At 43.1% G+C, this 24462-nt stretch overlaps 1 protein-coding gene across 1 annotated transcript in view; it reads left to right on the forward strand.

The window, feature by feature from the left end:
- Positions 1-24462, forward strand: part of cltca (clathrin, heavy chain a (Hc)) — a 40583-nt gene that overhangs the window by 14703 nt on the left and 1418 nt on the right. The window contains exons 3-29 of the mRNA XM_071527709.1: positions 1470-1738; positions 1968-2129; positions 2235-2348; positions 2995-3168; positions 6657-6854; positions 7735-7935; positions 8252-8404; positions 8801-8923; positions 9914-10051; positions 10157-10321; positions 10959-11139; positions 11885-12048; positions 13724-13849; positions 13963-14105; positions 15129-15363; positions 15526-15648; positions 15737-15882; positions 15999-16182; positions 16324-16516; positions 17184-17341; positions 17424-17696; positions 18385-18702; positions 19174-19305; positions 19404-19514; positions 19615-19785; positions 19957-20178; positions 23935-24010. Of these exons, the coding sequence (XP_071383810.1) occupies positions 1470-1738; positions 1968-2129; positions 2235-2348; positions 2995-3168; positions 6657-6854; positions 7735-7935; positions 8252-8404; positions 8801-8923; positions 9914-10051; positions 10157-10321; positions 10959-11139; positions 11885-12048; positions 13724-13849; positions 13963-14105; positions 15129-15363; positions 15526-15648; positions 15737-15882; positions 15999-16182; positions 16324-16516; positions 17184-17341; positions 17424-17696; positions 18385-18702; positions 19174-19305; positions 19404-19514; positions 19615-19785; positions 19957-20178; positions 23935-24010 (4653 nt within the window). The remainder of the gene's footprint in view (positions 1-1469; positions 1739-1967; positions 2130-2234; positions 2349-2994; positions 3169-6656; positions 6855-7734; positions 7936-8251; positions 8405-8800; positions 8924-9913; positions 10052-10156; positions 10322-10958; positions 11140-11884; positions 12049-13723; positions 13850-13962; positions 14106-15128; positions 15364-15525; positions 15649-15736; positions 15883-15998; positions 16183-16323; positions 16517-17183; positions 17342-17423; positions 17697-18384; positions 18703-19173; positions 19306-19403; positions 19515-19614; positions 19786-19956; positions 20179-23934; positions 24011-24462) is intronic.

Raw genomic sequence — 24462 nt, forward strand, 5'->3', positions numbered from 1 at the left:
TTAGTTGTGATTATTTTTATGTGATCAATTCTGTCTCTGTGGTGGATGGAGTGATGAGGTATATAGGTGTATAGAAAGCTCCAGTAGTACCTATCTGTTCCTCCCTAATCTGCATTTAGTCAGCGTAGACCCCTCCTTCCCTACTGTTGACCCTTCCCTGCTCAATCTTCCATATGATGCTCCTCACCTGACCCCGTCATGTGACACAGTATCAAGTTTGAACTTTTTTCATGTAACTGTGTCTGAAGGATGGACCCAATGCACACACACCTCCAGCGGCTTAACGTGATTCAATCAAAAACTCAATTTGCTTGCTCTTTTAAATTTGGCTGCTGCTGCAAATGGTACATTTGCTACACTGCTTATCGTACTCTGATCTCATGGCTTAGTGATGGCAAAATTATTTTGAAGGTTGTGCTAATGCATTGGTCTTTGCTTTTTCTCACCTCGTCGATGAATACTGAATAATGAACAAACAGGGAATTCACACTGCTTCTTAATAAGGCTTTAGCTCACTAAATTCACCCCAACTAATAAAACAAAGAATGCAGGTGAGTGAACCTTTTTCTAAACATTTAGTCACTGGTCTGTTATCCAGACAACCCTAAAACATGTCTAACCTCAGTTGTGAAAAATCTACCATAATCATTATTTGAAACCTTTTCTTTGAGGCTTGTCCCTAAAAGCCCCTTCACTGCTTGATATTTACCCCTTCCCTGTAATTGTGCCCACAAGTACCTTATTAGCTGTCCTAATCTACTATATTTGACCCGGATGCAGATGTGTTTGCCTTTTTGTGAGTTGTTTGTGATTTGCTTCTTCTTTCTCTGCTTTGTCTCTCTTTTATAAAGGCTATTCAGTTGATGGGGTGGGCCGAGTAGTCGGACGAAGCGACTATACATTACAGATATTATTACAGAGTACAGATATTTCCTTTGGCATTAAGATTACGATTATGGAAAGACAGAAGCACACATGCAGTCAGTCACTCACACGGAGTACCCCTCACCTTTTCTCTGTTTTAGCCACTGGATTGGCTACTAGAAGCGCAGGAAGGAAAAAATAATTTGTAACCATATACTTAATTGCCTGTGATATAGATGTGACAATGACAGTCCCTGTAGCCTCACTGGAGGCTGTAATTGAATTGACGTTTCCTTTTCTTTCCTATGTCAGTTCTCTCACAATCACAATTTTCAGGGCCTCCTTCAGATATGAGGCCAATTCCGACTACAGCATGAACGGCACCCCTATCTGTCAGTCATGGCATCCTTGCCTGATGATCTCTGAGCCATGACTACCAATATTTCAAACTTGACTCTCCCTTTTCAAGTGGAATTTGGTATTTACCTTTTCCCACGTGTATGTGCATTTGTCTTGATTTATGTGTGTATGTGTTGTCTCACTGAAGTCGGAAGCCATAACGTGTTGTTCCATGCTTCGGCTCCTGCCCCTTTCCTTCTCTACAGCCGCCAAAACCCTTCAGATCTTCAACATTGAGATGAAGAGCAAGATGAAGGCGCACACCATGACGGACGACGTCACCTTCTGGAAGTGGATCTCCCTCAACACAGTGGCACTTGTGACTGACAACGCCGTCTACCACTGGAGCATGGAGGGCGACTCGCAGCCTGTCAAAGTCTTCGACCGCCACTCCAGCCTGGCAGGCTGCCAGATCATCAACTACCGCACTGATGCCAAGCAGAAATGGCTCCTGCTTATCGGTATCTCCGCCCAGGTAACTAGCTGCTCATGTCTTTGGGGTTAATTCCAAACGCATTGAGTTCTATGATACAGAATTGTACCTGTCTAGCAAGGCACATTTTCACACTGCGGGGGATATAAATAGCCCTGTTTGCATACATACGTAAACATGCACACGTATGCAAAGCTGTAGCTCTACCTATAGCATAGCCAGTCCCGTGTTTGTAATGCGTATTTATATGTATTGTTTTTGCCTGTTTCAGCAAAACCGTGTGGTGGGAGCGATGCAGCTGTACTCCGTAGACAGGAAGGTTTCTCAGCCCATCGAGGGCCATGCTGCCAGCTTCGCTCAATTCAAGATGGAGGGGAATGCAGAGGAGTCCACTCTGTTCTGCTTCGCTGTCAGAGGCCAGGCGGGGGGGAAGGTGATTGATGTTAATCACATATAGGGGAAACTTTAATGGAGTAGGCATTCTCCTTGGTAAACCTCTTAACTTTGTGATCTCTCTTGTGTTCTCTCTGTGACGCAGTTGCACATCATTGAAGTGGGGACCCCACCAACTGGCAACCAGCCATTTCCAAAGAAAGCAGTGGATGTGTTCTTCCCTCCAGAAGCCCAGAACGACTTCCCTGTGGCCATGCAGGTATGGAGCAGACTAAGCACTAAAAGGTCCTAAATTGACCAGTTGGCGTAGAGACTGTGAAATTAGTAATCTTGGCTGACAGATTACCAATTTCTTTCCGTAGAGTAAGCATTCACACTTATAATGTAGGCCTATGCATGATAGGTTTGTTAGTGGCAACGTGTAAGCTGTAAAGCAGGCTTTGCTGGAGCTGTTTGGGAGTTAAGTGCTTTGCTGAACGATACACAGCAGAAATGTATGTCTTCACAGGTGAAAGCGACAATACGTGCCCTCTTTATAGATTTCACTGACTTCATGATGAATCATTTGCTGGTTGGGTCAACTATCCAGATACCATTGCGTTCCTCTACTCTCTTGAACTGTTGCTCCCAAGGATCAAACCGATGACCTTCCTGTTACTCATCCCCTGTTCTAGCCTCCTCACGGCGTTTACACTGTTAGACAAGGTCACTGTGACCAGCCCTTGGTGGGGAACGAATCTAGTTCAGCTTCAGGATGATTTTGTGACAGAACGTCCTTGGAATTGAAGCTTTTCATGATTTGGCGGTTATTTGCTGCTTTTAAGCATAATAGACCATATAGGTTTAAATTAGGTCATTTTATACCACATGCAGGTGGTATGTAATTCTTCCTCCGCTCTTCTCAGATAAGCTCCAAGCAGGATGTGGTTTTCCTTATCACCAAATACGGCTACATCCACCTGTACGACCTGGAGACAGGCACCTGCATCTACATGAACCGGATTAGTGGCGAGACCATCTTCGTCACCGCCCCACACGAGGCCACCGCCGGCATCATCGGAGTCAACAGGAAGGGACAGGTACAAATATCAACCTTTGCCCATCCCCACTGCTCAGGGAAATTGAATGAAATTGATGTGAAGCATCATGGCTGCCGAATCCTATTAATGTCAAAGTAGTGATTCATAAAGCATTGTAAAGCATACACTCACGGCTCACTGAGGTAGTCAGAGGCCTCAGCTGTAGCTCAACCCAGGGTGTTGCTGATTAGAAACCCTCTGGTTTAATACAGCTTTGTTCTCCAGCATTATCACACTCTCAAGGGACAGCGGAGGAGGCCTGGGATGAATACAGCACCAGCTGATTACACCAGCTGTCCTTCTTACCTAACATCACCCATGTCAAAGACCCAGAACAGGACCACTGCTTTATTCACCCCTGCTGTCACCTCCAATCACATTTTCCAGCATAAGCTGACAGGCTGATGAATGTAAATGAGCGCAACGTCAAACATCACTTGTCGAATGGGGTAATGACAACAACACTGCTCCCCTTGTTTGTCTGTCGTCATCAGGGAAGCTCAGTCTTTGCCGGGAGGCATTATAAATAATCCAAGGTGTAGTGTTTCACAGAGAGAGGGGAGAGGGTTATGTCTAGCTGCCGTTGTGAGGCTGCACCAGTGAGGAGAACTGGATCCAGCCAGCTGATGAATAATGTTCCAGCCAGGCCACACACCACATGAATAATTGAGTGAAGAGAGGAAAGCCGATCTGAGGCAGTGACAGATCTGCCGTGCTGGGGCAGTGGAGTGTGTGTGTGTGTGTGTATGTGTGTACAGACAGACACACATACACAGAGGCAGTGATCTCAGTGATAATAGGCCAGTGTCTAGGCCTGTCAGTGGCTCTACTTGAGTGGGTCAGTTACCAACAGTATTGGGTGGTAATGTGATGCTAAGTAATGGATTACTGGAATATTACTTTTCCCAGTTACAAGTAGTGTGATGAATTTCTATTTCAATGTCAGTAATAATATTACAGCAACCAATCAAAAAATGTGCTGTTAATCTATGCTATCACTCACATCAAAATATAAGTGAGAGATCAGAGTGAAGCTTAATTTTCTTTATCCTACCACCATCCCCACAATTTGTTTTCTTAATAATTGGTTGTCATCCTTTCACCCACAGTTTGATTAGATGTGAAATGGCAGAAGAGCAGACTTTCTCTGGGTAGAAATATTCCTGCTCCTTTTGATATCAAGCAAAAGGATGACAAGAACCTTGGACATTGACGCTGTTTGGTTTCCCTGTTCATTCACAGAAGTGATCGAGTTAAATAATTCAGTAAAAGTATGCAATTGCAAATTTTGGGGGTGAGTTACAAGCCCAGCACTGGGTACCAGTCTTAACTTGATGAGCAGCATGTAAATCCTAAATCCACTGCTGTCTTCTGAACATCTGATTTTTCCCTTCTGTTCCTCAGGGCCCACATTTGTAGAGACTAACTAGACTGGAAACTAGAAAGTGATTTTACAGTCTAATTTGAGGCTGTCAAGCAGAATAGTTAAGAATGTGTGAGAAAGGGCTGCTGGCTGTGTGTATGTGCTGCCTAACCTGTAGTTGTTGCCGAGTTTCTTACTGGGAGCTGTGGAGTTTGGACCCTATGCTTGAGTGTGGTTCAGCGTCGGGGTCTTAGATGCTGTGTCTACGCTGAGCTGCTAGACCTGGCCTGACCTTGAAATGCAAGGATCCCTGAGAATAGCTGCAGCACTGAACTGTTCCCCACAAACCAGAGAGAGAGAAGAAGGAAAAGAGAGAGAAAGCGACAGAGCGAGAGAGGGAAAAAAAGGCCTACTACCCATCAGCACGTGATGTGCAGTGGGAGGCACAGCCTGGCGCCCTCAATCCTCTTAGTGCTGGCCCTCTCCTCCAATCACAGCCCTGACCTCCCCTTCTACGTCATCAGCATGGCAAAGACCTGCGATGTCTGCCCTATGGTCTTACTATTCTGTGTGTGTGTGTGTGTGTTTCTGGGCCAGTGTACCACTCGATACTCCAGCTCATCTGTCATCTGGGGCTCGGTGTTCTCTTGTTGAGAGCAATTGTTCTGGCAGGCTTGTGCTTTTTCCCCTGTACCTCCCATCAATGTAATTAAATGACATTGATTGCACTTTGAATGCTCCAAGTGACTATTTTAGAAAAGGTTATAGCTAAATATGTAGACAATACAGTGTTTTGTCAGTCATGTAGTGGGTCTTCAGAGGCCCTCTCTTTTTGCCTTGTCAGAGGATGTTTTTTTTTTTTTTTAAATCGGCCATTAGGCTGAAAATGTCAGGCCAGGCTCGAGTCAGAATCCACCCCCTGCCTGCCTCTCTCGCTCTCTGTGCCTGTAACATTACTGATATCGATACCAGCCCCTCCATCTCTTTAGTTCGCTGCAGCCTCTCCACACAAGCGCTGAGTGGAAAACAGCATCTCCACTAAGGGCTCTATTTTTACCATTCTTTTCTTTCCCTTTTTTCCTATCTCAACCACCCCTGATTAGTCCACCTACATTATAGTGGGTAAGTGACCTCGCTTTAGTGGTTGGAAGAATGAAGTGTACTCACCCGTGTTAACAGCTGGGGCACTGACCTGCTGGGCTTGTTTATAGCCGGGCCAACCCTCGCTGTCTTTCTCTCTAGTCCCCCTCCCCTTTCTTTCGTCCCGCCCTTTCATTTGACTTGTTCTCCTTTCTCTCTCTCCTTTGCCAGACCACTCACAAAAGCCATGTGTTACACTGACCCAGTAATAATACATTTGCCGTTCAGCAGCCACATCCCAAGGCCAGACAGCGTTTAATAGAGTTTAATGCTAATGTGCCCACAGTGGAATTCAGCTGAGCTTGCTCACTCTGCCAACTTAAGGCGCACTGAGTGAACGCAGCATGTGTTGATTTATCCCTGTGTGATGTAGATGTAGTTAAGCTACGTTTTAAAAAAAGCATCCATCACTTCAGTCTGAATTGCACTTTCCGGCTGACAATGATTTCTTCTGACAGATCCTGAACTTGCTGCCTGTTAGGGGCAATATTCCAGACCGAGGCAGTTCAAGGTGGCCTTTCAGAGGCCTTGCTGGACAATCGGGGGATAGGGCATTTGACCCCATCGTTTTCCTGCTCCTACCTGATTGGTTGTTCATCCCTGGGAGAAGTTTTCAAAAATAATGTGTCTGGTTTGGTGACGGAAGGACAAAAGAGTGAAGGGCTCCATGCCTCACTGAGGAAAGCAAACACCACTGCTCTCCCCACACACACTTGACTGTGTCCTTTGTTTACACGTAATGCCACAGATTGCCTTACCTGCTGGAACCAGGCTTATGGAAGCAATACATGGCTGTAACCTGACCTCATGAACCGACTTTTGAAAATGTCTTTGAGTGTAAAAATTGTGGACGCTACACCCAAACACAATAATAGTAGTAGACAATACTGAACGGACTGCAAGCTGGAATGCTTCATACAAAGATTTCACACACCTTAGTCCATCTAATGCACCTCTCTGACTTTTTTCTATCCCTGTAACCCAGGTGCTGTCAGTCTGTGTGGAGGAGGAAAACATCATCCCCTACATCAACAATGTGCTGCAGAACCCGGACCTGGCCCTGCGCATAGCTGTCCGCAACAATCTGGCTGGCGCTGAAGAGCTCTTTGCACGCAAGTTCAACAACCTGTTTGCAGGGGGCAACTACTCCGAGGCTGCCAAGGTTGCCGCCAATGCACCAAAGGTAACCACCCTGATAGCTTAGTCATGACATTTCTGTGCTTTACGAAAGGATTAAGATCATGCACATTTTTTGTATGATCCAGGGTAGGGATGCAGTGATTAACCGATGTCACTATTAACGACGCTTTAAAAGGCCACGGTTTTCTATCCATAAGCATTTTAGAAACTACAGTATCTCTGTCTACAATTCTATGCTCTTGAATGCAGCCTTGTGTACACACAAGATTGCACCTGACAAAACTATCAAGTCAAGGTAATAAAAAGTTCCTAGTTGCAAGTTGCTTAATAAAATGTTAAACTGATATGGGTTTAAATATAAAATTGTCACTTACAATCAACAAAGTAGTGGTGAGTTAAGAGTTTAGCTTTCAATGTAATGTAAGCCAATGCCAGCAAAGCAGGAACAGGAGTTTTGCAGGGTCCATCAATTACTTGTGTTTTAAAAAGCTCACCAAAACGGCATATAATCTAGTCCAAACAAAATTAAAGTATTCCATCGTTTTGTTCTAATCACTGTGTCTTCCAAATGTTGCAGGACTGTTGTCAGAAGTTGTTTGGTGCATTCATTTACTTCCTGTTTTCTCATTCCCATCTGTATTAATTAAATGATTTCAGGACCCAGAGTGCTGCTGGTTTTCTATGCCACCAACTAAGTGCATTCATCTGGTGTCCCAGGTGTAAATCAGTCCCTGATTTGATGGCTAGAATGAAACCCAGGAGTTTAATTGACTGTGATCTTATTAAAACAGCAATCCCAAAGTTTCCTTCATTCAACTTAATTTGTTGTCTTTGGGTGTTACCGCCTTCCACAGTACTATCAAATGTCCACCCACTTTTCTATAGCTTATGACCTCTGCCTTATTCCTCCCCTCTCCCTCCAGGGTATCCTGCGTACCCCAGACACCATCCGTCGTTTCCAGAGTGTGCCAGCCCAGCCAGGCCAGACCTCCCCCTTGCTGCAGTACTTTGGCATCCTGCTGGACCAGGGCCAGCTCAACAAGTTTGAGTCCCTGGAGCTGTGCAGGCCCGTCCTCCAGCAGGGACGCAAGCAGCTTCTGGAGAAGTGGCTGAAGGAGGACAAGGTATTCCAGATCTCCATCTCAACCTCCTCTCGCAGGAAGAGGCTTTTCCTGAGCCGCCTGTGTGTTTACATGACTTGCCTATTATCTCGGATGATGTGAGACCATCTGTTATGCAAGGCATTTGTAGTGTTTCCTCCTCCAGCCAAAGTAGCTTTCTTAGAGAATTGAGTGTTTCCAAATTGTCTGAATAGTTAACTAGAGAGCTGATGGTCCACATTTTGCACATCCTGTGTTTATTCTGTAATCTGTATTTAAAAGTCCAGTTTCCATTGTCTGAATTGTTTCTACTGCTGATGTTACTTGTCCTACGTTCCAGTTGGAGTGTTCTGAGGAACTGGGTGACCTGGTGAAGGCGGTGGATCCCACCTTGGCTCTCAGTGTCTACCTGAGGGCCAACGTCCCCAACAAGGTCATCCAGTGCTTTGCTGAGACTGGCCAGTTCCCCAAGATTGTCCTGTATGCCAAGAAGGTATGCCTGTCTTTCCATCTAAAATGGTACATGCGCTTGTTTAGATTTGGAAATTCCCAAATGATGAACTACTAACTATTTCCAGCAGTAGGAGCCTGCTGGAAATAATTATCAAAATGCAAAGCCATCCCTAATCCCTGGATCCATTATGATAATTTAAATGGGAAGGGTGTGATAATATTATGTGTTTGTAACTCTGATTATGTGTTAATGATACTGTCATGGAAGTATACCATACTTTTAAACTCCATGGAGACAAATTCCTTTAAGACCCATAAATACTTAAAGAGCATTCATTGTCAGACTTTATCAATTATGCTATGCTGCAATTATGCGATTACAAAAAACACACAGTTGTATAGTAGATGTATCCTTTTGTGATTTTTGTGGTTCCAGGTGGGTTACACTCCAGACTGGATCTTCCTGCTGAGGAACGTGATGCGGATAAACCCAGAGCAGGGCCTGCAGTTTGCCCAGATGTTGGTCCAGGATGAAGAGCCACTGGCTGACATCACACAGGTCAGAGGAGGGGAGCAGGGATCTCTCCTGATCTATCAGGAATACATGATCCTTTCTGAACAAAATACCTTATACCACTTGAGTAATTTCTGCTGTTTTATCATATCAAACCCTTAACAGTGGAAATGGCCTCTGTGGCCATTTCTGCCTTAAACTGACGGAACGTTACTAAATTTAGGTGGATCTAGGTTCACAAAACGGTTGTAGTCCCACAAGCATAAGGCAGATTGGGATTGTACAGAAAGTTTTAGGGGTTTGGATCAGGTCTGACTGTAATTTTCTAAATTAAGATAATATTGTGGTCTATACTATGAGCTGCATTGTCTTCTCCCATCCTCTGCAATTAGCTAGTAGAATCAAACCAAAAATGTTCCTGCACTTAGACAAACTATGTGACTGAGTCAACATAACATATGCCAACATCTATACACCTAAACTAGCCTGTAGTGCAAATGAAATGCACCTCTTCCTGCCTACCATTGCAAGATCCCTGCACTGCAAATTCCAACTCCTGACGCAGCACTCTGCATTGCCAATAGTGCTGTACTGGCAGATAACAGCAGGTTTAAGAATATAACACATTGCATGAGGCTCCCTTGGATCACTGGAAGAAGAAACATAAAATGTGCCTAAAAAAATGCCTAAAATGTATTGTATATAACAAATTTTCACTTTTCGTTGCAACTGGGTTTTGAGCAGGTTCAAAGCAGTGTGTGGTCTTATTGCATCTGTGTCAAGTTTGATCCTGTCACTGGTGTATAACTGGTGTGTAACTCCAGCAGTATGTGGCAGGAGTGTAAAGTTTAAATTGGAGGAAGCTGTTGTGTATTCATAGCTTGAGTGCAGTAGTACTTTATTCAGTACATAAGAAAAGCTTCGACAAGTTATGTCTTTGTCAGGATAGCACCAATTCGGTATCCACAAATCCATGTATTCTCTCTTCCTCTCAGGATTTTAAATTCTCTCCTGTCTGTCTATCTCTCTGTCCAGATCGTGGATGTGTTCATGGAGTACAACCTGATCCAGCAGTGTACCTCTTTCCTCCTGGACGCCCTGAAGAACAACAGACCCTCAGAGGGACCACTGCAGACTCGCCTGCTGGAGATGAACCTCATGCATGCTCCACAGGTAGACGCATCTACACATACTTTACTCAAAGACATGCAAACAACACATCTGGCCTACATTTTATCAACATTTTATTTTTTCTAATGCTTCATGTCGTTGGTGTAGGTTGCTGATGCTATCCTGGGCAACCAAATGTTCACCAACTACGATCGTGCCCACATCGCCCAGTTGTGTGAGAAGGCTGGCCTCCTGCAGAGGGCGCTGGAGCACTACACTGACCTATACGACATCAAGCGTGCTGTGGTGCACACACACCTACTCAACCCAGAGGTAGACCGCTCTAGAAGACTTTAAAGGCCTTTGTAAATTAGGCAGCTCTTACTATACTTACTATAGTGTAAATATTATATATTATCAGGAGACCAGGTCAGATAAACTTTCTTATACTCTGATCTAACCAGGGCACATTCTTATATACAGCAGTAGCCTGAGGGAGCAAACTGTAAGGTGAAAAGCTTTTATCTCCAAAATATAAACTTTTCAGGAACTGAGAAAAACAGGATTATTTTTAGCTTGCATTTTTGAGGTTATCCAGTGGGTTTTGAAAGGGTTTCATAAGCTGGAGGGTTGCAGAATTCTCTCAACCCGTAAAGGACCATGTAATCCTTCAGTTGACGTGAAATGAAACCAAAAGTTGGAATTATGGGGTTTTCACACAGCAGTGAAATGCAGGAAGAGGCAGTAAAGTAAAACAGTCTTCTACTTGCCAGCTACTGGAGTTATCTGGGTACAGGTGCCTTGCTCAAGGGCACCTTGACAACAGTTGTTGAGGAAGAGGAGAGTGGGTTTTCATAGCTTGTTGAGGGATTTGAATCAGCGACTCAGACTCCATGCTTGTTACTTACTGTATATGCATAGTCTACCTCCTATGACTTGGGCTAACTTTCACCATCGGTCCCCCCTCCAGTGGCTGGTGAACTTCTTCGGCTCCCTGTCAGTGGAGGACTCTCTGGAGTGCCTCAGAGCCATGCTGTCGGCCAACATCCGCCAGAACCTGCAGATCTGTGTCCAGGTGGCCTCCAAGTACCATGAACAGCTGTCCACACAGTCTCTCACAGAGCTCTTTGAGTCCTTCAAGAGCTTTGAGGGTGAGATCTCAAACTCTGTTCTGGCACGCACTGCTTCATTCGTTATTTAAGTCTTTTTTTAGTTAAACAAAAACAATAATCCACTGAATACAAATGTTGTCTTTTTGGAATTTCATACACACTTAGGGCATGTTTGGTCATAAGACTTACCATAAATAAACACTTAGAGGCACAAAGTACTGTAAAGTAGCTAATACAACCACTGTAACATTATTTATAACGTGTGTACAACAGGGCAATTCGCCCAAAATATTTCTGTTCTCAGGCTAAACATTAGAGTGGCGTGTGACTTGTCATTCAGCTTCACTGACTCACCCCTTTCCCTCCTGCCCCTGTCGTTACTAGATGTCCCCTTACTATCAATTAGCCAAGTAGGCCACAGCAGAGGCAGGACAATGAATTGATTGTGTAGAAACGCCTGGGGGTGAATGGCTGCAGCTCCTCTACTACTACTTAGATAATGGAGCTTAACCGTTCAATAAACTATTTGGGAAAGACATAAACTGCATTAATGGCAATGACAGTGATATTTCAGATTGTATTATGGATTCAGCAATTAAATATTTTTATTTTATCATTAGATTGGTGGAAGATGCAGTATACATATACACAAATGTGTGGTTTATTTTTACAAAGAGATAAAAGCTAGTTTAGCTAGTATTATTTTGTGTAATTTTCATGTCATTTTGTGTATTTCATCCACATCTTTTGTAACCGACTATAACTGATTGTCTCTGTCTCTCAGGTCTGTTCTACTTCCTGGGCTCCATTGTGAATTTCAGTCAGGACCCTGAGGTTCACTTCAAGTACATCCAGGCTGCTTGCAAGACGGGCCAGATCAAAGAGGTGGAGAGGATCTGTAGAGAGAGCAACTGCTACGACCCAGAGCGCGTCAAGAACTTCCTCAAGGTACGGCTGCAGGGTCAGCTGGAGAGATCTGAAGGGAGAGGGTCACACACTGAAAACAAAGTTTTAACAGCTCGTTTCCTCCTTTACCTGGTCCTTTTATTTTTCTTTTCTTACACACTCTCTCCTCTTCAATCCACTTTCTGTTGTATTGTGCTCTTTGCTGTGTTAACCCATATTTGTGTGTGGGAAGCTGCACTCTTGTTGCTTTTTCCTCAGTGTTATATCTTATCTGAGCCATGATAGTGACATTTTAGTTACCAGAATTACCTTACATCACATTTTGCTTGCAGCAAAAACTTTTATTGTTGCAGTTTTGGAATCCTCATTTCCGGATTTTAATATTATCACTATAATAATAATATCACTAGCACATTCCCAACAAGCATTCATTTGCCTGTATTGGTTAAAAATGTTCACGTCAACCATCCTGATGGCAGATATTATCTTTTGTGCTTTTCCCCTTTTGTCTTTGGAATGGCAGGACATGTATCAGGTAAATCTATCCCACCCCTCAGTACAGGACCTTTCCCACCCTCTATTTTCTTTTCATCCCTACCCCTGACTTTAGGCACAGGATTAAAACTGGGATTTGTATGGAGGCGTATGGGCTTATACACCACAAGCCATACACCCACTGGGGTGCACCCAATATTCTCAGTGCTTGAACTAGTCCTAGTCATTCATTAGATGTTTTGTGTGTGATTGTAGTCGATGGTGAATGTAAATGTAGGGCCCACAAGCAAGGGTCTTGTAATCCATATGTGAGAGCTATTAGACATTACAGGTGTCCGTGTATGTAGTGTGAAGTCCCGTAATAGGAGCCTTTCTCCAGTCATTCTAGCATGTTCTCGGTCGATATTGAAGCAGGGCAGTGAGGTGCACAATCCCAGTTTGTTAATCCTGTAGGAGTGTGGATGGCAGCAGTGTCTCAGCAACACCCATAGTGCAGCAGAGCATTGTGGTACGGAGGACTAGTGGTCAGTGTTTCGAGCGGTCAGTGCTGTCTAGTGTCTGCCTGGCCTACCTTGGTACAGCCTTCACTGGGAGTCCTCTGCCTATACCCATGAATGAGAAAGCTGCACTTGGCTTTTAGCCTCAGAATGATGGGGAATTTATGTCTCCTTTTACTTCTTTACACTCTCTCTCTCTTCCTCAGCTGAGTCTGCAGTAAAACAAACTAATTTTGCAGTACTTAATCATCCTCTAGCCTCTCTTGAAAAAAAAGTGACGTCTCTCCATTTGTCATAGTTGAGAAACCTTTTATTTTTGATTTTTGTTTTTCTTGATATTGTGTCATTTTGGAATCACTCGAGCAGGTTTGATATAACTGGAAAATGATATTTCAATTTCATTTTCAGTGATTCTGATATTTTTACTTTTGCCATTGTACACGAGTAGTTACACTGGCCTACGACAATACAGTCAAACCTGCATCATAGTTCTCCAAAATAAGTCTAATTTAGCCACATAAAATTTAGGTCCTTTTTGTCTTTGGCAGTAATTGTAAGTCTTGGATATTTAAACCCTGAATACCCATAATTTTCCAGTGGTAAAAGACCAATTATTGTACATCAGGTTTGACTGTGGTGTTTGGTGACTTGTGTGGAGGTGTCCTCCTTGGTTGTGCTGTCTTGCTGACTGTGGCCTCTCTCCCTCCGTTGTGTGTGATGGACAGGAGGCCAAACTCACCGACCAGCTACCACTGATCATCGTCTGCGACCGTTTCGACTTTGTCCACGACCTGGTCCTCTACCTGTACCGCAACAACCTGCAGAAGTACATCGAGATCTATGTCCAGAAAGTAAGGCTCGACGGTGAACAGTTTTAGGGCATCATCACAATTACACTGCGTCCTTCTATTGCAGATGATGTTACAAAGCTAACATTAATGAGATTGATTTGCGTGTGTCCTAGGTGAACCCCAGCCGTCTGCCCGTGGTGATCGGAGGTCTCTTGGACGTGGATTGCTCGGAGGATGTGATCAAGAGCCTGATCCTGGTTGTCAGGGGACAGTTTTCTACTGACGAACTGGTCGCCGAGGTGGAGAAGAGGAACAGGTGCTGCATCCTGCCACCCTCATGTCCCTAAACACTACAGCAAAAAAAAAAACTATTTCATTAAAATAGACTCTCGAGTAATTCTGTGTTTCCATTTCTAAGTTTGAAATTAACTTAGAAATGATTCATCAGGGGCGCAGATGTTGTGTCAACCTGGCTGAAATAGAATTTATAAATTCTTTTCTTTTTTTTAATTTGCTTGGCACACCAGATGGGTGGAATTTGCCAAATAGGATAATGAGTGCCAGAAAGTTGGACTACTTGAAAGTCAGTTTATTACACTATTCTGTGACAGGCAATTTATCTGACATTATTGGACTGTAGGGTGCAATGTAGGGAAGTTTGTGCTTTGCTTAATAACACACTACCGTCATATCATTAGTTGTTCTAGTGACAAGTAATGTAACAAATTACCATTTCAGTTTTATTAATGTTACAGTTACCAATCAAAAAAGCTAAGTCATTACTTTTGTTATCACTCCCTATAAACTTGAGATTGATCTCCTCAGAAGTCATTGTTCTCTCACAGTAACCTAGATTAGATTAAAAAAAGTAAATTAAAGTTTCCTTTCTCTGTTTGGAAGTATTCCCACTATTTTGATTTTCAACAAGCAAAAGGATGCCAAGAACATTGGCGATGAACACTATTTGGTTTCCCTGATCATTCACAGGAGAGGTGACTGAGTCATCCTGATTTTTGAAGCAGAAGAGAGGAAGAGGAGGATGAAACTGTCAGTTTTGTTGGTGTGATGGAAAAGTAATAGAACAAATCGTGTAACAAATTATTGTTTCTAGGTAATAGTAAGTGAAGTAACATTACATTTGAAACAAATAACAAGTAATGAGTAATCTTTTACTCATCCAAGCCCAACACTGGTCCCATGGTGGGAAACCTCATCCATCTGTTGCCCCAAGAAGGATAAAACAAACACTAAGAATTTGACTTCTGTTCAACCCAGGTCTGAGAAGCTGTTTGAGCAGCCGTGGAGAATCTCATCATCCTTTCCCCTCTCTGTTTCATAGACTGAAGCTGCTGCTGCCCTGGCTGGAGGCTCGTATCCATGAAGGCTGTGAGGAGCCCGCTACCCATAATGCCCTGGCCAAGATCTACATCGACAGCAACAACAACCCCGAGCGCTTCCTGAGGGAGAACCCCTACTATGACAGCCGTGTGGTGGGAAAGTACTGCGAGAAGAGAGACCCCCACCTGGCCTGTGTGGCCTATGAGAGAGGACAGTGTGACCAGGAGCTCATCAATGTGAGAATGGATTGATGTACCTACCAGTGTGTCTCTGTCTCTATATCCAAGTGTCTGTCTCTTTAGCTATCTGTCTCTCTCTACATGTATTTTTTTATCTAGTGCACTAAACTGCCGCCAGTGTACCAGGAAGCATTGTGATTTGTCTGTTTTGTTCTCCAGGTCTGCAATGAGAACTCCCTGTTCAAGAGCCTGTCTCGCTACCTGGTTCGCCGCAAAGACCCTGAGCTGTGGGCCAGCGTGCTGCTGGAGACCAACCCCTACAGACGACCACTTATCGACCAGGTAAAGGATAGACCAGACAAGTGTTCATCGGTTCAGTACACCTGTCTGGTGCCGCTCTAACCTTCTGTTTCCTCGTCTCTGTTCTCAGGTGGTCCAGACAGCGCTGTCAGAGACCCAGGACCCAGAGGAAGTATCGGTCACAGTCAAGGCCTTCATGACCGCCGACCTGCCCAACGAGCTCATTGAACTGCTGGAGAAGATTGTGCTGGACAACTCCGTCTTCAGTGAACACAGGTGCTCAGCAGCTACTCTCTTGACCAAGAGAATGAGATACTTTTACTTTTTTAGTATGTTAAGTGTGTCATTTCAAAATGTGCTGAATGCTCTTGGTCTTCTGCTCTCTCCCACAGAAATCTGCAGAACCTGCTGATCCTGACAGCGATCAAGGCCGACCGCACCCGTGTGATGGAGTACATCAACAGGCTAGACAACTATGATGCTCCTGATATCGCTAACATCGCCATCAGCAACGAGCTCTTTGAGGAGGCCTTCGCCATCTTCAGGAAGTTTGACGTCAACACCTCTGCTGTGCAGGTCAGCCATTTGCTCTTTACCAACTATCCCAATACCGTCTGGATAGAAGTTCTGAATCAGCCATTGATTTTCTTTGTTTTTGCGTTGTTTTGAGGCAGCCCTCAGTATAACTTTATGATCTCCCTTGTTTTTGGTTCCCAGGTGCTGATTGAGCATATTAGCAACCTGGACCGGGCCTATGAGTTTGCGGAGCGCTGCAATGAGCCGGCTGTGTGGAGCCAGCTGGCCAAGGCTCAGCTGCAGAAGGGCCTGGTTAAGGAGGCCATTGACTCCTACATCAAGGCCGATGACCCGTCTGCATACATGGAGGTGGTACAGGCCGCTGATCAGAGTGGTAAGGATGGGGGAACAGACTGGTTTGGCACAACTTGAAAAAGGGGGTGGAGAAAAAGCAATGGGGAAGGATGAGAGTTTATTCCTTATCGTCTAAGGCTGTGATCACACTATTCCACTTTTTTCAACTGCCAGTACCTTTTTTACATTACAATACAGTAAGTGGGGAAGTGGCCATAAGGCGGATGGAAAGCATCTGCTTTCAAAAAAGTACTGAGCCTGCCTTCTTTTCAGCAGAGCAGAGGTCTTTCTAAAGGCAGTTGGTTCACTTTTTGTGAGCTGATTAATCACTATGAACTGGAGGCAGGGTTTGACACTATGTAGGCAGATGACAGTTAATGATATCATCAGCAACAAGAATGACAATGCAGAAAGTAGCGCTAGAAAAACCTGGTAGTAGTTGTCATTCTGATCATAAAGAGTCAGTATGGAGCACATTGGCTGTGTTTTTGATGTGTTTGTAGTGTCTGAAGTGTTTGTACCCACGTTCTGTTTGCTGATAGTGGCAGCTACTGCGGCTAGTCCTTAAGGAGAAAAAAGTGCACACAATGTGTGACCTTTTTTTTTTTTTTTTTAGCTGCATAAAATACAGTTGAATCAGCTCTTTTTCTACAAAAAAAAAAGTTAAACCCCAACAGTGTAATACAACTATATGTACTGTGTTTCAGGTAATTGGGAGGACTTGGTGAAATTCCTACAGATGGCTCGTAAGAAGGCCCGCGAGTCCTATGTGGAGACAGAGCTGATCTTTGCCTTGGCCAAGACCAACCGCCTGGCTGAACTGGAAGAATTCATCAATGGACCCAACAATGCTCACATCCAACAGGTAAGCTTGTCTCCCATACAATCCCTCTGAAGCTTAGTTGTCTGGTCAAAAATCTAACCGCATGTCTTTATTCAAAACATAGGTCGGTGACCGCTGCTACGACGAGAAAATGTATGAGGCAGCCAAGTTGCTGTACAACAATGTATCCAACTTTGGCCGGCTGGCTTCAACTCTGGTGCACCTGGGAGAGTACCAGGCCGCTGTGGACGGCGCCCGCAAGGCCAACAGCACCCGCACCTGGAAGGAGGTGTGCTTCGCCTGCGTGGACGGAAAGGAGTTCAGACTGGCCCAGATGTGCGGCCTCCACATCGTGGTGCACGCTGACGAGCTGGAGGAGCTCATTAACTACTACCAAGTAAGATGGAAAAATTGAGATACAGACACACACACTGGGCTGGGTGAAAAGAGGGTACAAAAGAGCAGGTCTTGTTTATAGTTTTTATGAAGACCTCTTCCCCCTTAGGTGTCACTTAAACAGTCATTTTATTGTGGATTTGTGAATTATGGAGGCCACACTTGACCAAACTACATCTGTTCAATAATTATAATAATGGTGGCCGCCATTAATCCACCACCCGCAAATCTCAAGGCAGATGTGTGGGCGCATTTTGGATTCAAAAGCAAAAGAGCAACATGAACTCAAACGTAATTTGTAAGCTTTGCCATTCAGTGTTAAAATACTGTGGTAACACAGCAAATTTTCAGACACCAGCTGGATTTTTTCCAACAGCCTGTGGTTAAATCTGCTGGAGCTCAGCCTGAATACTAGTGTGTATTTAAGTTGTGCATTTTCATTGTGCATGTTTACATGTTATTACAAGTTATTTCAGTACACTACAGCACACAGAATTGTACAGTGTTTACATTTAATTTGCCTTATAAATAGAAATGGAAATACTAAACTCAGTTTTTGCCTTAATTTGTTCCATAATCCATATCAATAATGCACATAATCATGTTTGACAATACCAAAACTATTCACTGTACAGTTTCTATAAAATCTCACACACATTTATAACATCCAATCTTTGCTTCTATCCCAGGACCGCGGTTACTTTGAGGAGCTGATCACCATGCTGGAGGCCGCCCTGGGCCTGGAGCGTGCTCACATGGGCATGTTCACCGAGCTGGCCATCCTCTACTCCAAGTTCAAGCCCCAGAAGATGAGGGAGCATCTGGAGCTCTTCTGGTCCAGAGTCAACATCCCAAAGGTCCTGAGGGCGGCAGAGCAGGCCCACCTGTGGGCAGAGCTGGTCTTCCTGTACGACAAGTACGAGGAGTTCGACAACGCCATCATCACCATGATGAACCACCCCACAGACGCCTGGAAGGAGGGCCAGTTCAAAGACATCATCACCAAGGTACAGTTGGATTTGATCTACACATATAATCACAGTTAGTCCACTATGTCTCTCATCAACCATCATTTGGATTTTTTTCCCATGTCATCATTGCAACACAAATTCAGATTAGTCAGGAGTGAGACACTTCAGACCTCTAAATGTCTGCGCTTTAAATCAGTGTACAGCACTTGATAAAACAATTTTCTACAAATTATGTGTCATGTCTATTAATTAGATACTGCTCAATAAAGAATAATGAATTCTAATTGGAAAGTAAAAGTTGTATTGTGAAATTTTATCTTCACATTCTTATTTTTGTATTCAGAACAGAACTCATTGAACTCACAGAACTCATTCAGAACTTCATCATTGCCACAAATGTGCTGTGGGACAGAATCTGTACTTATTCTTATTCTAATAACCTATTATTATGCTTATGCTTCCTGAATGTAGTTTCTGAATCTTCCTCTCCCTCTGCCCCCTGTGTAGGTGGCCAATGTGGAGCTGTACTATAAAGCCATCCAATTCTATTTGGAGTTCAAGCCCTTGTTACTGAATGACTTGCTCATCGTGCTATCCCCCAGACTGGACCACTCCCGCGCTGTCAACTTCTTCAACAAGGTACACCTCAGCCTGTCTCTGAATAAATAAATTGTATGATATGATGCATTGTCTCTCCTTTTAGAACTAAGATGACCGATGTGCATGTGTGTCCACAGGTGAAACAGCTGCCTCTGGTCAAGCCCTACCTGCGGTCAGTACAGAACCACAACAACAAATCAGTCAATGAAGCACTTAACAACCTCTTCATCACAGAGGAGGACTATCAGGTAAGAGCCCTTCACAAAGCAGTTTCATTGAATTTTCTTCCATAAATTGAATGACTCTTTGATTTAATATCCACTGTTTGTCGCTCCTCACTCATTTTAGGCACTGAGGACATCGATAGATGCCTATGACAACTTTGACAACATCTCGCTGGCCCAGCGCTTGGAGAAGCACGAGCTGATCGAGTTCAGGAGAATCGCTGCATACCTCTTCAAGGGCAACAACCGCTGGAAACAGAGTGTGGAGCTCTGCAAGAAGGACAAGCTCTACAAGGTGCTTTTCCCCATTAAATTTCACTATTATTTTCTGATGTAATGCTTAGATTTACTCCTGATTTTACCATGCTGCTACCATTTAGAGTTTGATCATGTAGCAGCCATCACTCCCCATTTTCCCCCACCTTACACCATCCCTGACCCTGTCCATGCTGTATCTCCCCTGCAGGATGCCATGCAGTACGCGTCAGAGTCCAAGGACACAGAACTGGCAGAGGAGCTGCTGTCCTGGTTCCTACAGGAGGACAAGAGGGAGTGTTTTGCCGCCTGCCTGTTCACCTGTTATGACCTGCTGAGGCCTGACGTGGTGCTGGAGACCGCCTGGAGGCACAACATCATGGACTTTTCTATGCCATACTTCATCCAGGTCATGAGGGAGTACCTCAGCAAGGTGGGTCAGCTAAGTCATGCTCAGGGTGGAATAAATTGGTTTTGTTATAAATGCAGCGGGTCAAACCATATCCCTGTACAACACTACTTGTATCCATTCAAAGAGGATCAGTGCAGTGATCAGACCAAAACTGAACACCATCACACTAGAGCTGCAACGATTAATCGATTAATCGATTAGTTGTCAACTATTACATTAATCGCCAACTATTTCGATAAACGATTAATCGGTTTGAGTAATTTTTTAAGAAAAATAAGTCAAAATTCTCTGATTCTAGCTTCTTAAATGTGAATATTTTCTGGTTTCTTTACTCCTCTATGACAGTAAACTGAATATCTTTGGGTTGTGGACAAAACAAGACATTTGAGGACGTCATCTTGGGCTTTGGGAAACACTGATCCATAGGGCTGGGCGATATGGACCAAAAATCATATCTCGGTATTTTTAGGCTGAATGGCGATACACGATATATATCCCGGTATTTTCTACAAAGTGGGCTAAATGTTCAGTTGTAAGTAGGGCTGGGCGATATGGACAAAATCAAATATCACAATATTTTTGACCAAATACCTCGATATCGATATTGCGACAATATTGTAGGGATGACTATTGGTGCTTTCACAAAATATTTACACAATGAGATTTTTGATAAATAATCATCAGTAATGTGGATATAATGACTAAGTGGGTAAAGGCAAATAATAGAACAGCTAGAACAGTCTGGTAAGTTCAGAAAATGACATCACTTTACTGTAATGCAGCCTTTAAAACCAGGAAAAGACAACACTTATGCCGTGTCACGATATTACGATATCCAAAATCTAAGACGATATCTAGTCTGATATCACGATATCGATATAATATTGATATATCGCCCAGCCCTAATGATCCACATTTTTCACCATTTTCTGACAACTAATCGATTAATCGAGAAAATAATCGACAGATTAATCGACAATGAAAATAATCGTTAGTTGCAGCCCTACATCACACAGCCCAAGTATGTGTCTGTAGTGCTGATGTGCAATGGATAGTTGATGTCCTCTGCCATCTTTTTTGTTAATATTGCATAGTCCTCTCTGTTTTGTTTTTTTCTCGAGTTGGATCTAGAAACGAGACAATAGCCCATAAAACCGCAAATGATTGTAACAGCCAGCATGTTGGCAAACACTTAAGTGTGATGCAATTAAACAGTCTTCACAATATGAAGATACAGATACTTTCCTTAGAATGAAGTAACACAAAGCCAAAATTTTCAAGAAAAAATCAAGAAGAAAATCAAGAAAAACACTGGTCAGCAAAAATACTACTGATTTCTCTTTCTACTGCAGATAACCGCTATACATTCTGTTGGTGGCCTCTGTTAACCATCTATGCCATTTTTCTTTATGGGGAAAAGATTTTGAATTTTATTTTCTAAGCTACGCCTCTTCTTTTCCAGGTTGATGCAATTAAGGAAAAGGTGAAAGTAAATTCCTCTGCTTCCTTGTTTTTGATTTTTAAATCATTTTAGCCTGGAAGACTGCAGTCTTGAGTGTGCATGGTTTTAGTTTTGCCACACATTACACAGTTACTTTTACACACTCACTGGGTAGTGTCCTGTTCCAAACTGAGACACTGAAGTTGTTCTGCGACATTCTAGACATGCAGTCACTATGAAACTTTTAGTCTGAGGAGATTAATCCAACTGTGGCAGTCTGCTCTTGGTGTCTAATCCTGGTGACCCTGTTCACGCTAAAGAATACTTGATACTCCTCCACAGTGAGACTAAGACCCCTGTTTACACCCGGCATTAATCTGCATCTTGGGATATCAGATTGTATTCACATGAAGCAAAAATGCATCAAATCTGCGTGTAAATGCATCGAATACGCGTTGAAGATCCGATCACCCAAACCAGCTCTGGAGGTGGTCAGCCAATATAGACACATGTACAAAGTATGACACTAAACTTCAGCATGCTGATCCAACCAGGAAGCACATACAAATCAAACAGGTCTCAAGAAGCTTGGATACTAACAAACTTGTCAAAAAGAGATTGCTGAGAGAAATCTTGTGTGCGGCAATCTGTTTTTGGTGAGGGTAAGAAATATGATAGTTATCCAGCTAAATCATATCAAGACAGTCTGAATATTAGATGCATGTTTGTGCCAGGTGTAAACCAGGTGTTTAATATTATTAAAGACAGCATCTCTGTTTGACTGTGCTAAAAGGACTGTGAACCAGTAGGAGACTGCAACAGAGACAAAACTAAGTAAAAAAGCCTGGAGCCAGGAGTTTTTTAAAAAAAAATTTAAGAAAATGCACTTTTCCAAATAGATTTTATTGTGATTATTTTATTTTTTGCCTTATTAAACCATGGAAGTGTTATTATTAATTGTGCCCAGGTGTTGGCTACTGAAGGTGAAACTCTATAGAGAACCATTGACAAAAATATGGCAATACATTGTCATTGTCTTCTGTGCTGTTGCTGAAAAGTGCATTTTCTCACAGCTACTGACTGTACAACACAGAGAGGCTGTATGTGTTTTTAAAAAACAGCAAATGCACATTGTGAAATGTCTGGTTTTTTTAAACAAGCATGTGTGAACCCCCCTGTCATTCAGTAGCAGCACTGAGAAGCTAGCAGGCTGCTGGTTGTGCCTTGCTTCCTATGGAGGGCTAGTGCAACTGTAGTGAGCACCTTGGGCTGACCCCCCCCCCCCTACTGCCTCAGTACCTCTGCCTCTTGTTATGCACGCTGTTGCCAGCTATGTAACACAACTAGCATGGGACTGTTTGTCCTTTTAATGGCTGCGTTGCTGAAATTGTGTGGAAAGAACTTGGAATCACAGAACTAATGTTTGTACCCAGTGGTATGGATGGAACTGAACCTACTTGATTAAATGAATATCTACAGGATGTGGAAGTGCACTGCTGAGCAAGCATTTACTTTAACTTTAGAAATAACCCAGGATCAGCTGCTGCTTTCCCTCAGGACCGTATGCATTTTGCTTATTGCTGCATCTGTCATACCTACTCAAGTTTTCTGAAGAAGCAGCGGCTACTTTTTGTTGTTGCAGTCAGATCACCCAAACAGTTAATATCCAGAACAAATGGAAACAATGGTTTTATTTTTAATGGCCTGTGTGCTCTGATTTTAAAGCATCAAAGAGTCAGGAAGGGTAATTTCACAAGAATACCATAATTTATAACAATATCCCTTACATTAATGGTTTTGGTCTACATACAGATCTTTCTGTTTTATGTATTTTTATTTGTAGATAGATAACACCCTAACCCCACCAAACATTTTATTTTATTTATTTTATATATTTAATTTAATACTAATAAATGAATAAACAAATAAGTTTAAGCTTTTTAAATAAATAGAAATGGACCTTTAGTGTAAGATTTAAGTAAGAGTCTTTCTACAAATAGATCTGTATATACCATGTCCATAAACGCTGAAAAGCTCAACTGGTGGTTGAATGGACCAATCACCTCAGGTTTTTTTTTTTTTTATTTCCTGCCAATTAACAGTTTTATTTTGCCTGGCTTTGTCTGACGGGTCTGACGGGTTTTGGCCCACAGGAGCCTCCTACCTGTTAGAAAAGCCACTTGGTTGTTGACACGCCCCTCCCGTGTGGAATGGTCCCATCCATCACTTATTAGCTCAACTACTAGTAACTGTCTATTTGAACTCCTTTAGCATGCCATTTACTTGTTATTCTGTTCTGGCTTTATTCTGAATCTGTTTATTTGTTTGCCTTGCAGGTAGATAAGTTAGAAACCTCAGAGTCCGTAAGGAAAGAGGAGGAGCAGGCAACAGAGACACAACCCATCGTCTATGGTAAGAAAAACTGCTTGCCACCCTGAACTGCTTAATACCCGTCACAGCAGCAGCCGTGTTTCTTCATATGACACATTTTGGCACCTAGATTATACACTGCTCAGAATATCTGGAATATCTTGGAATTTAGATAGGTGTATTCCAGACAGGGAAAGGTAGGATATTTCTCTGGGGAAGTCAGGGAATATCAGGGAATTTTACAAATGGGTCACTACACAGGAATATACCAGAATGGATTTCACATCTTATTTAACACATTCACTGCATTAGACGGTGGTTTTCAGCTGCAAAGCCAACTTGAGTGGAAACCAGACTGTTCACCCTGCAAGAATTTTTCTCAGCTGAAAAACATTAACAAACCAGCAAGGAATAACATTTTTTTAGGTCATGGAAGTGATCCGAGTTAGTAGTCATGGAATTCAGCATCAAGGCCATGATCGTAACCCTGATTC

Source organism: Centroberyx affinis, unplaced genomic scaffold (assembly GCF_046629955.1).
Source record: "Centroberyx affinis isolate AG114_WGS23_722 - 3 ecotype Tasmania unplaced genomic scaffold, CSIRO-AGI_Caff_v1 ptg000116l_1, whole genome shotgun sequence".
Taxonomy (NCBI): domain Eukaryota; kingdom Metazoa; phylum Chordata; class Actinopteri; order Beryciformes; family Berycidae; genus Centroberyx; species Centroberyx affinis.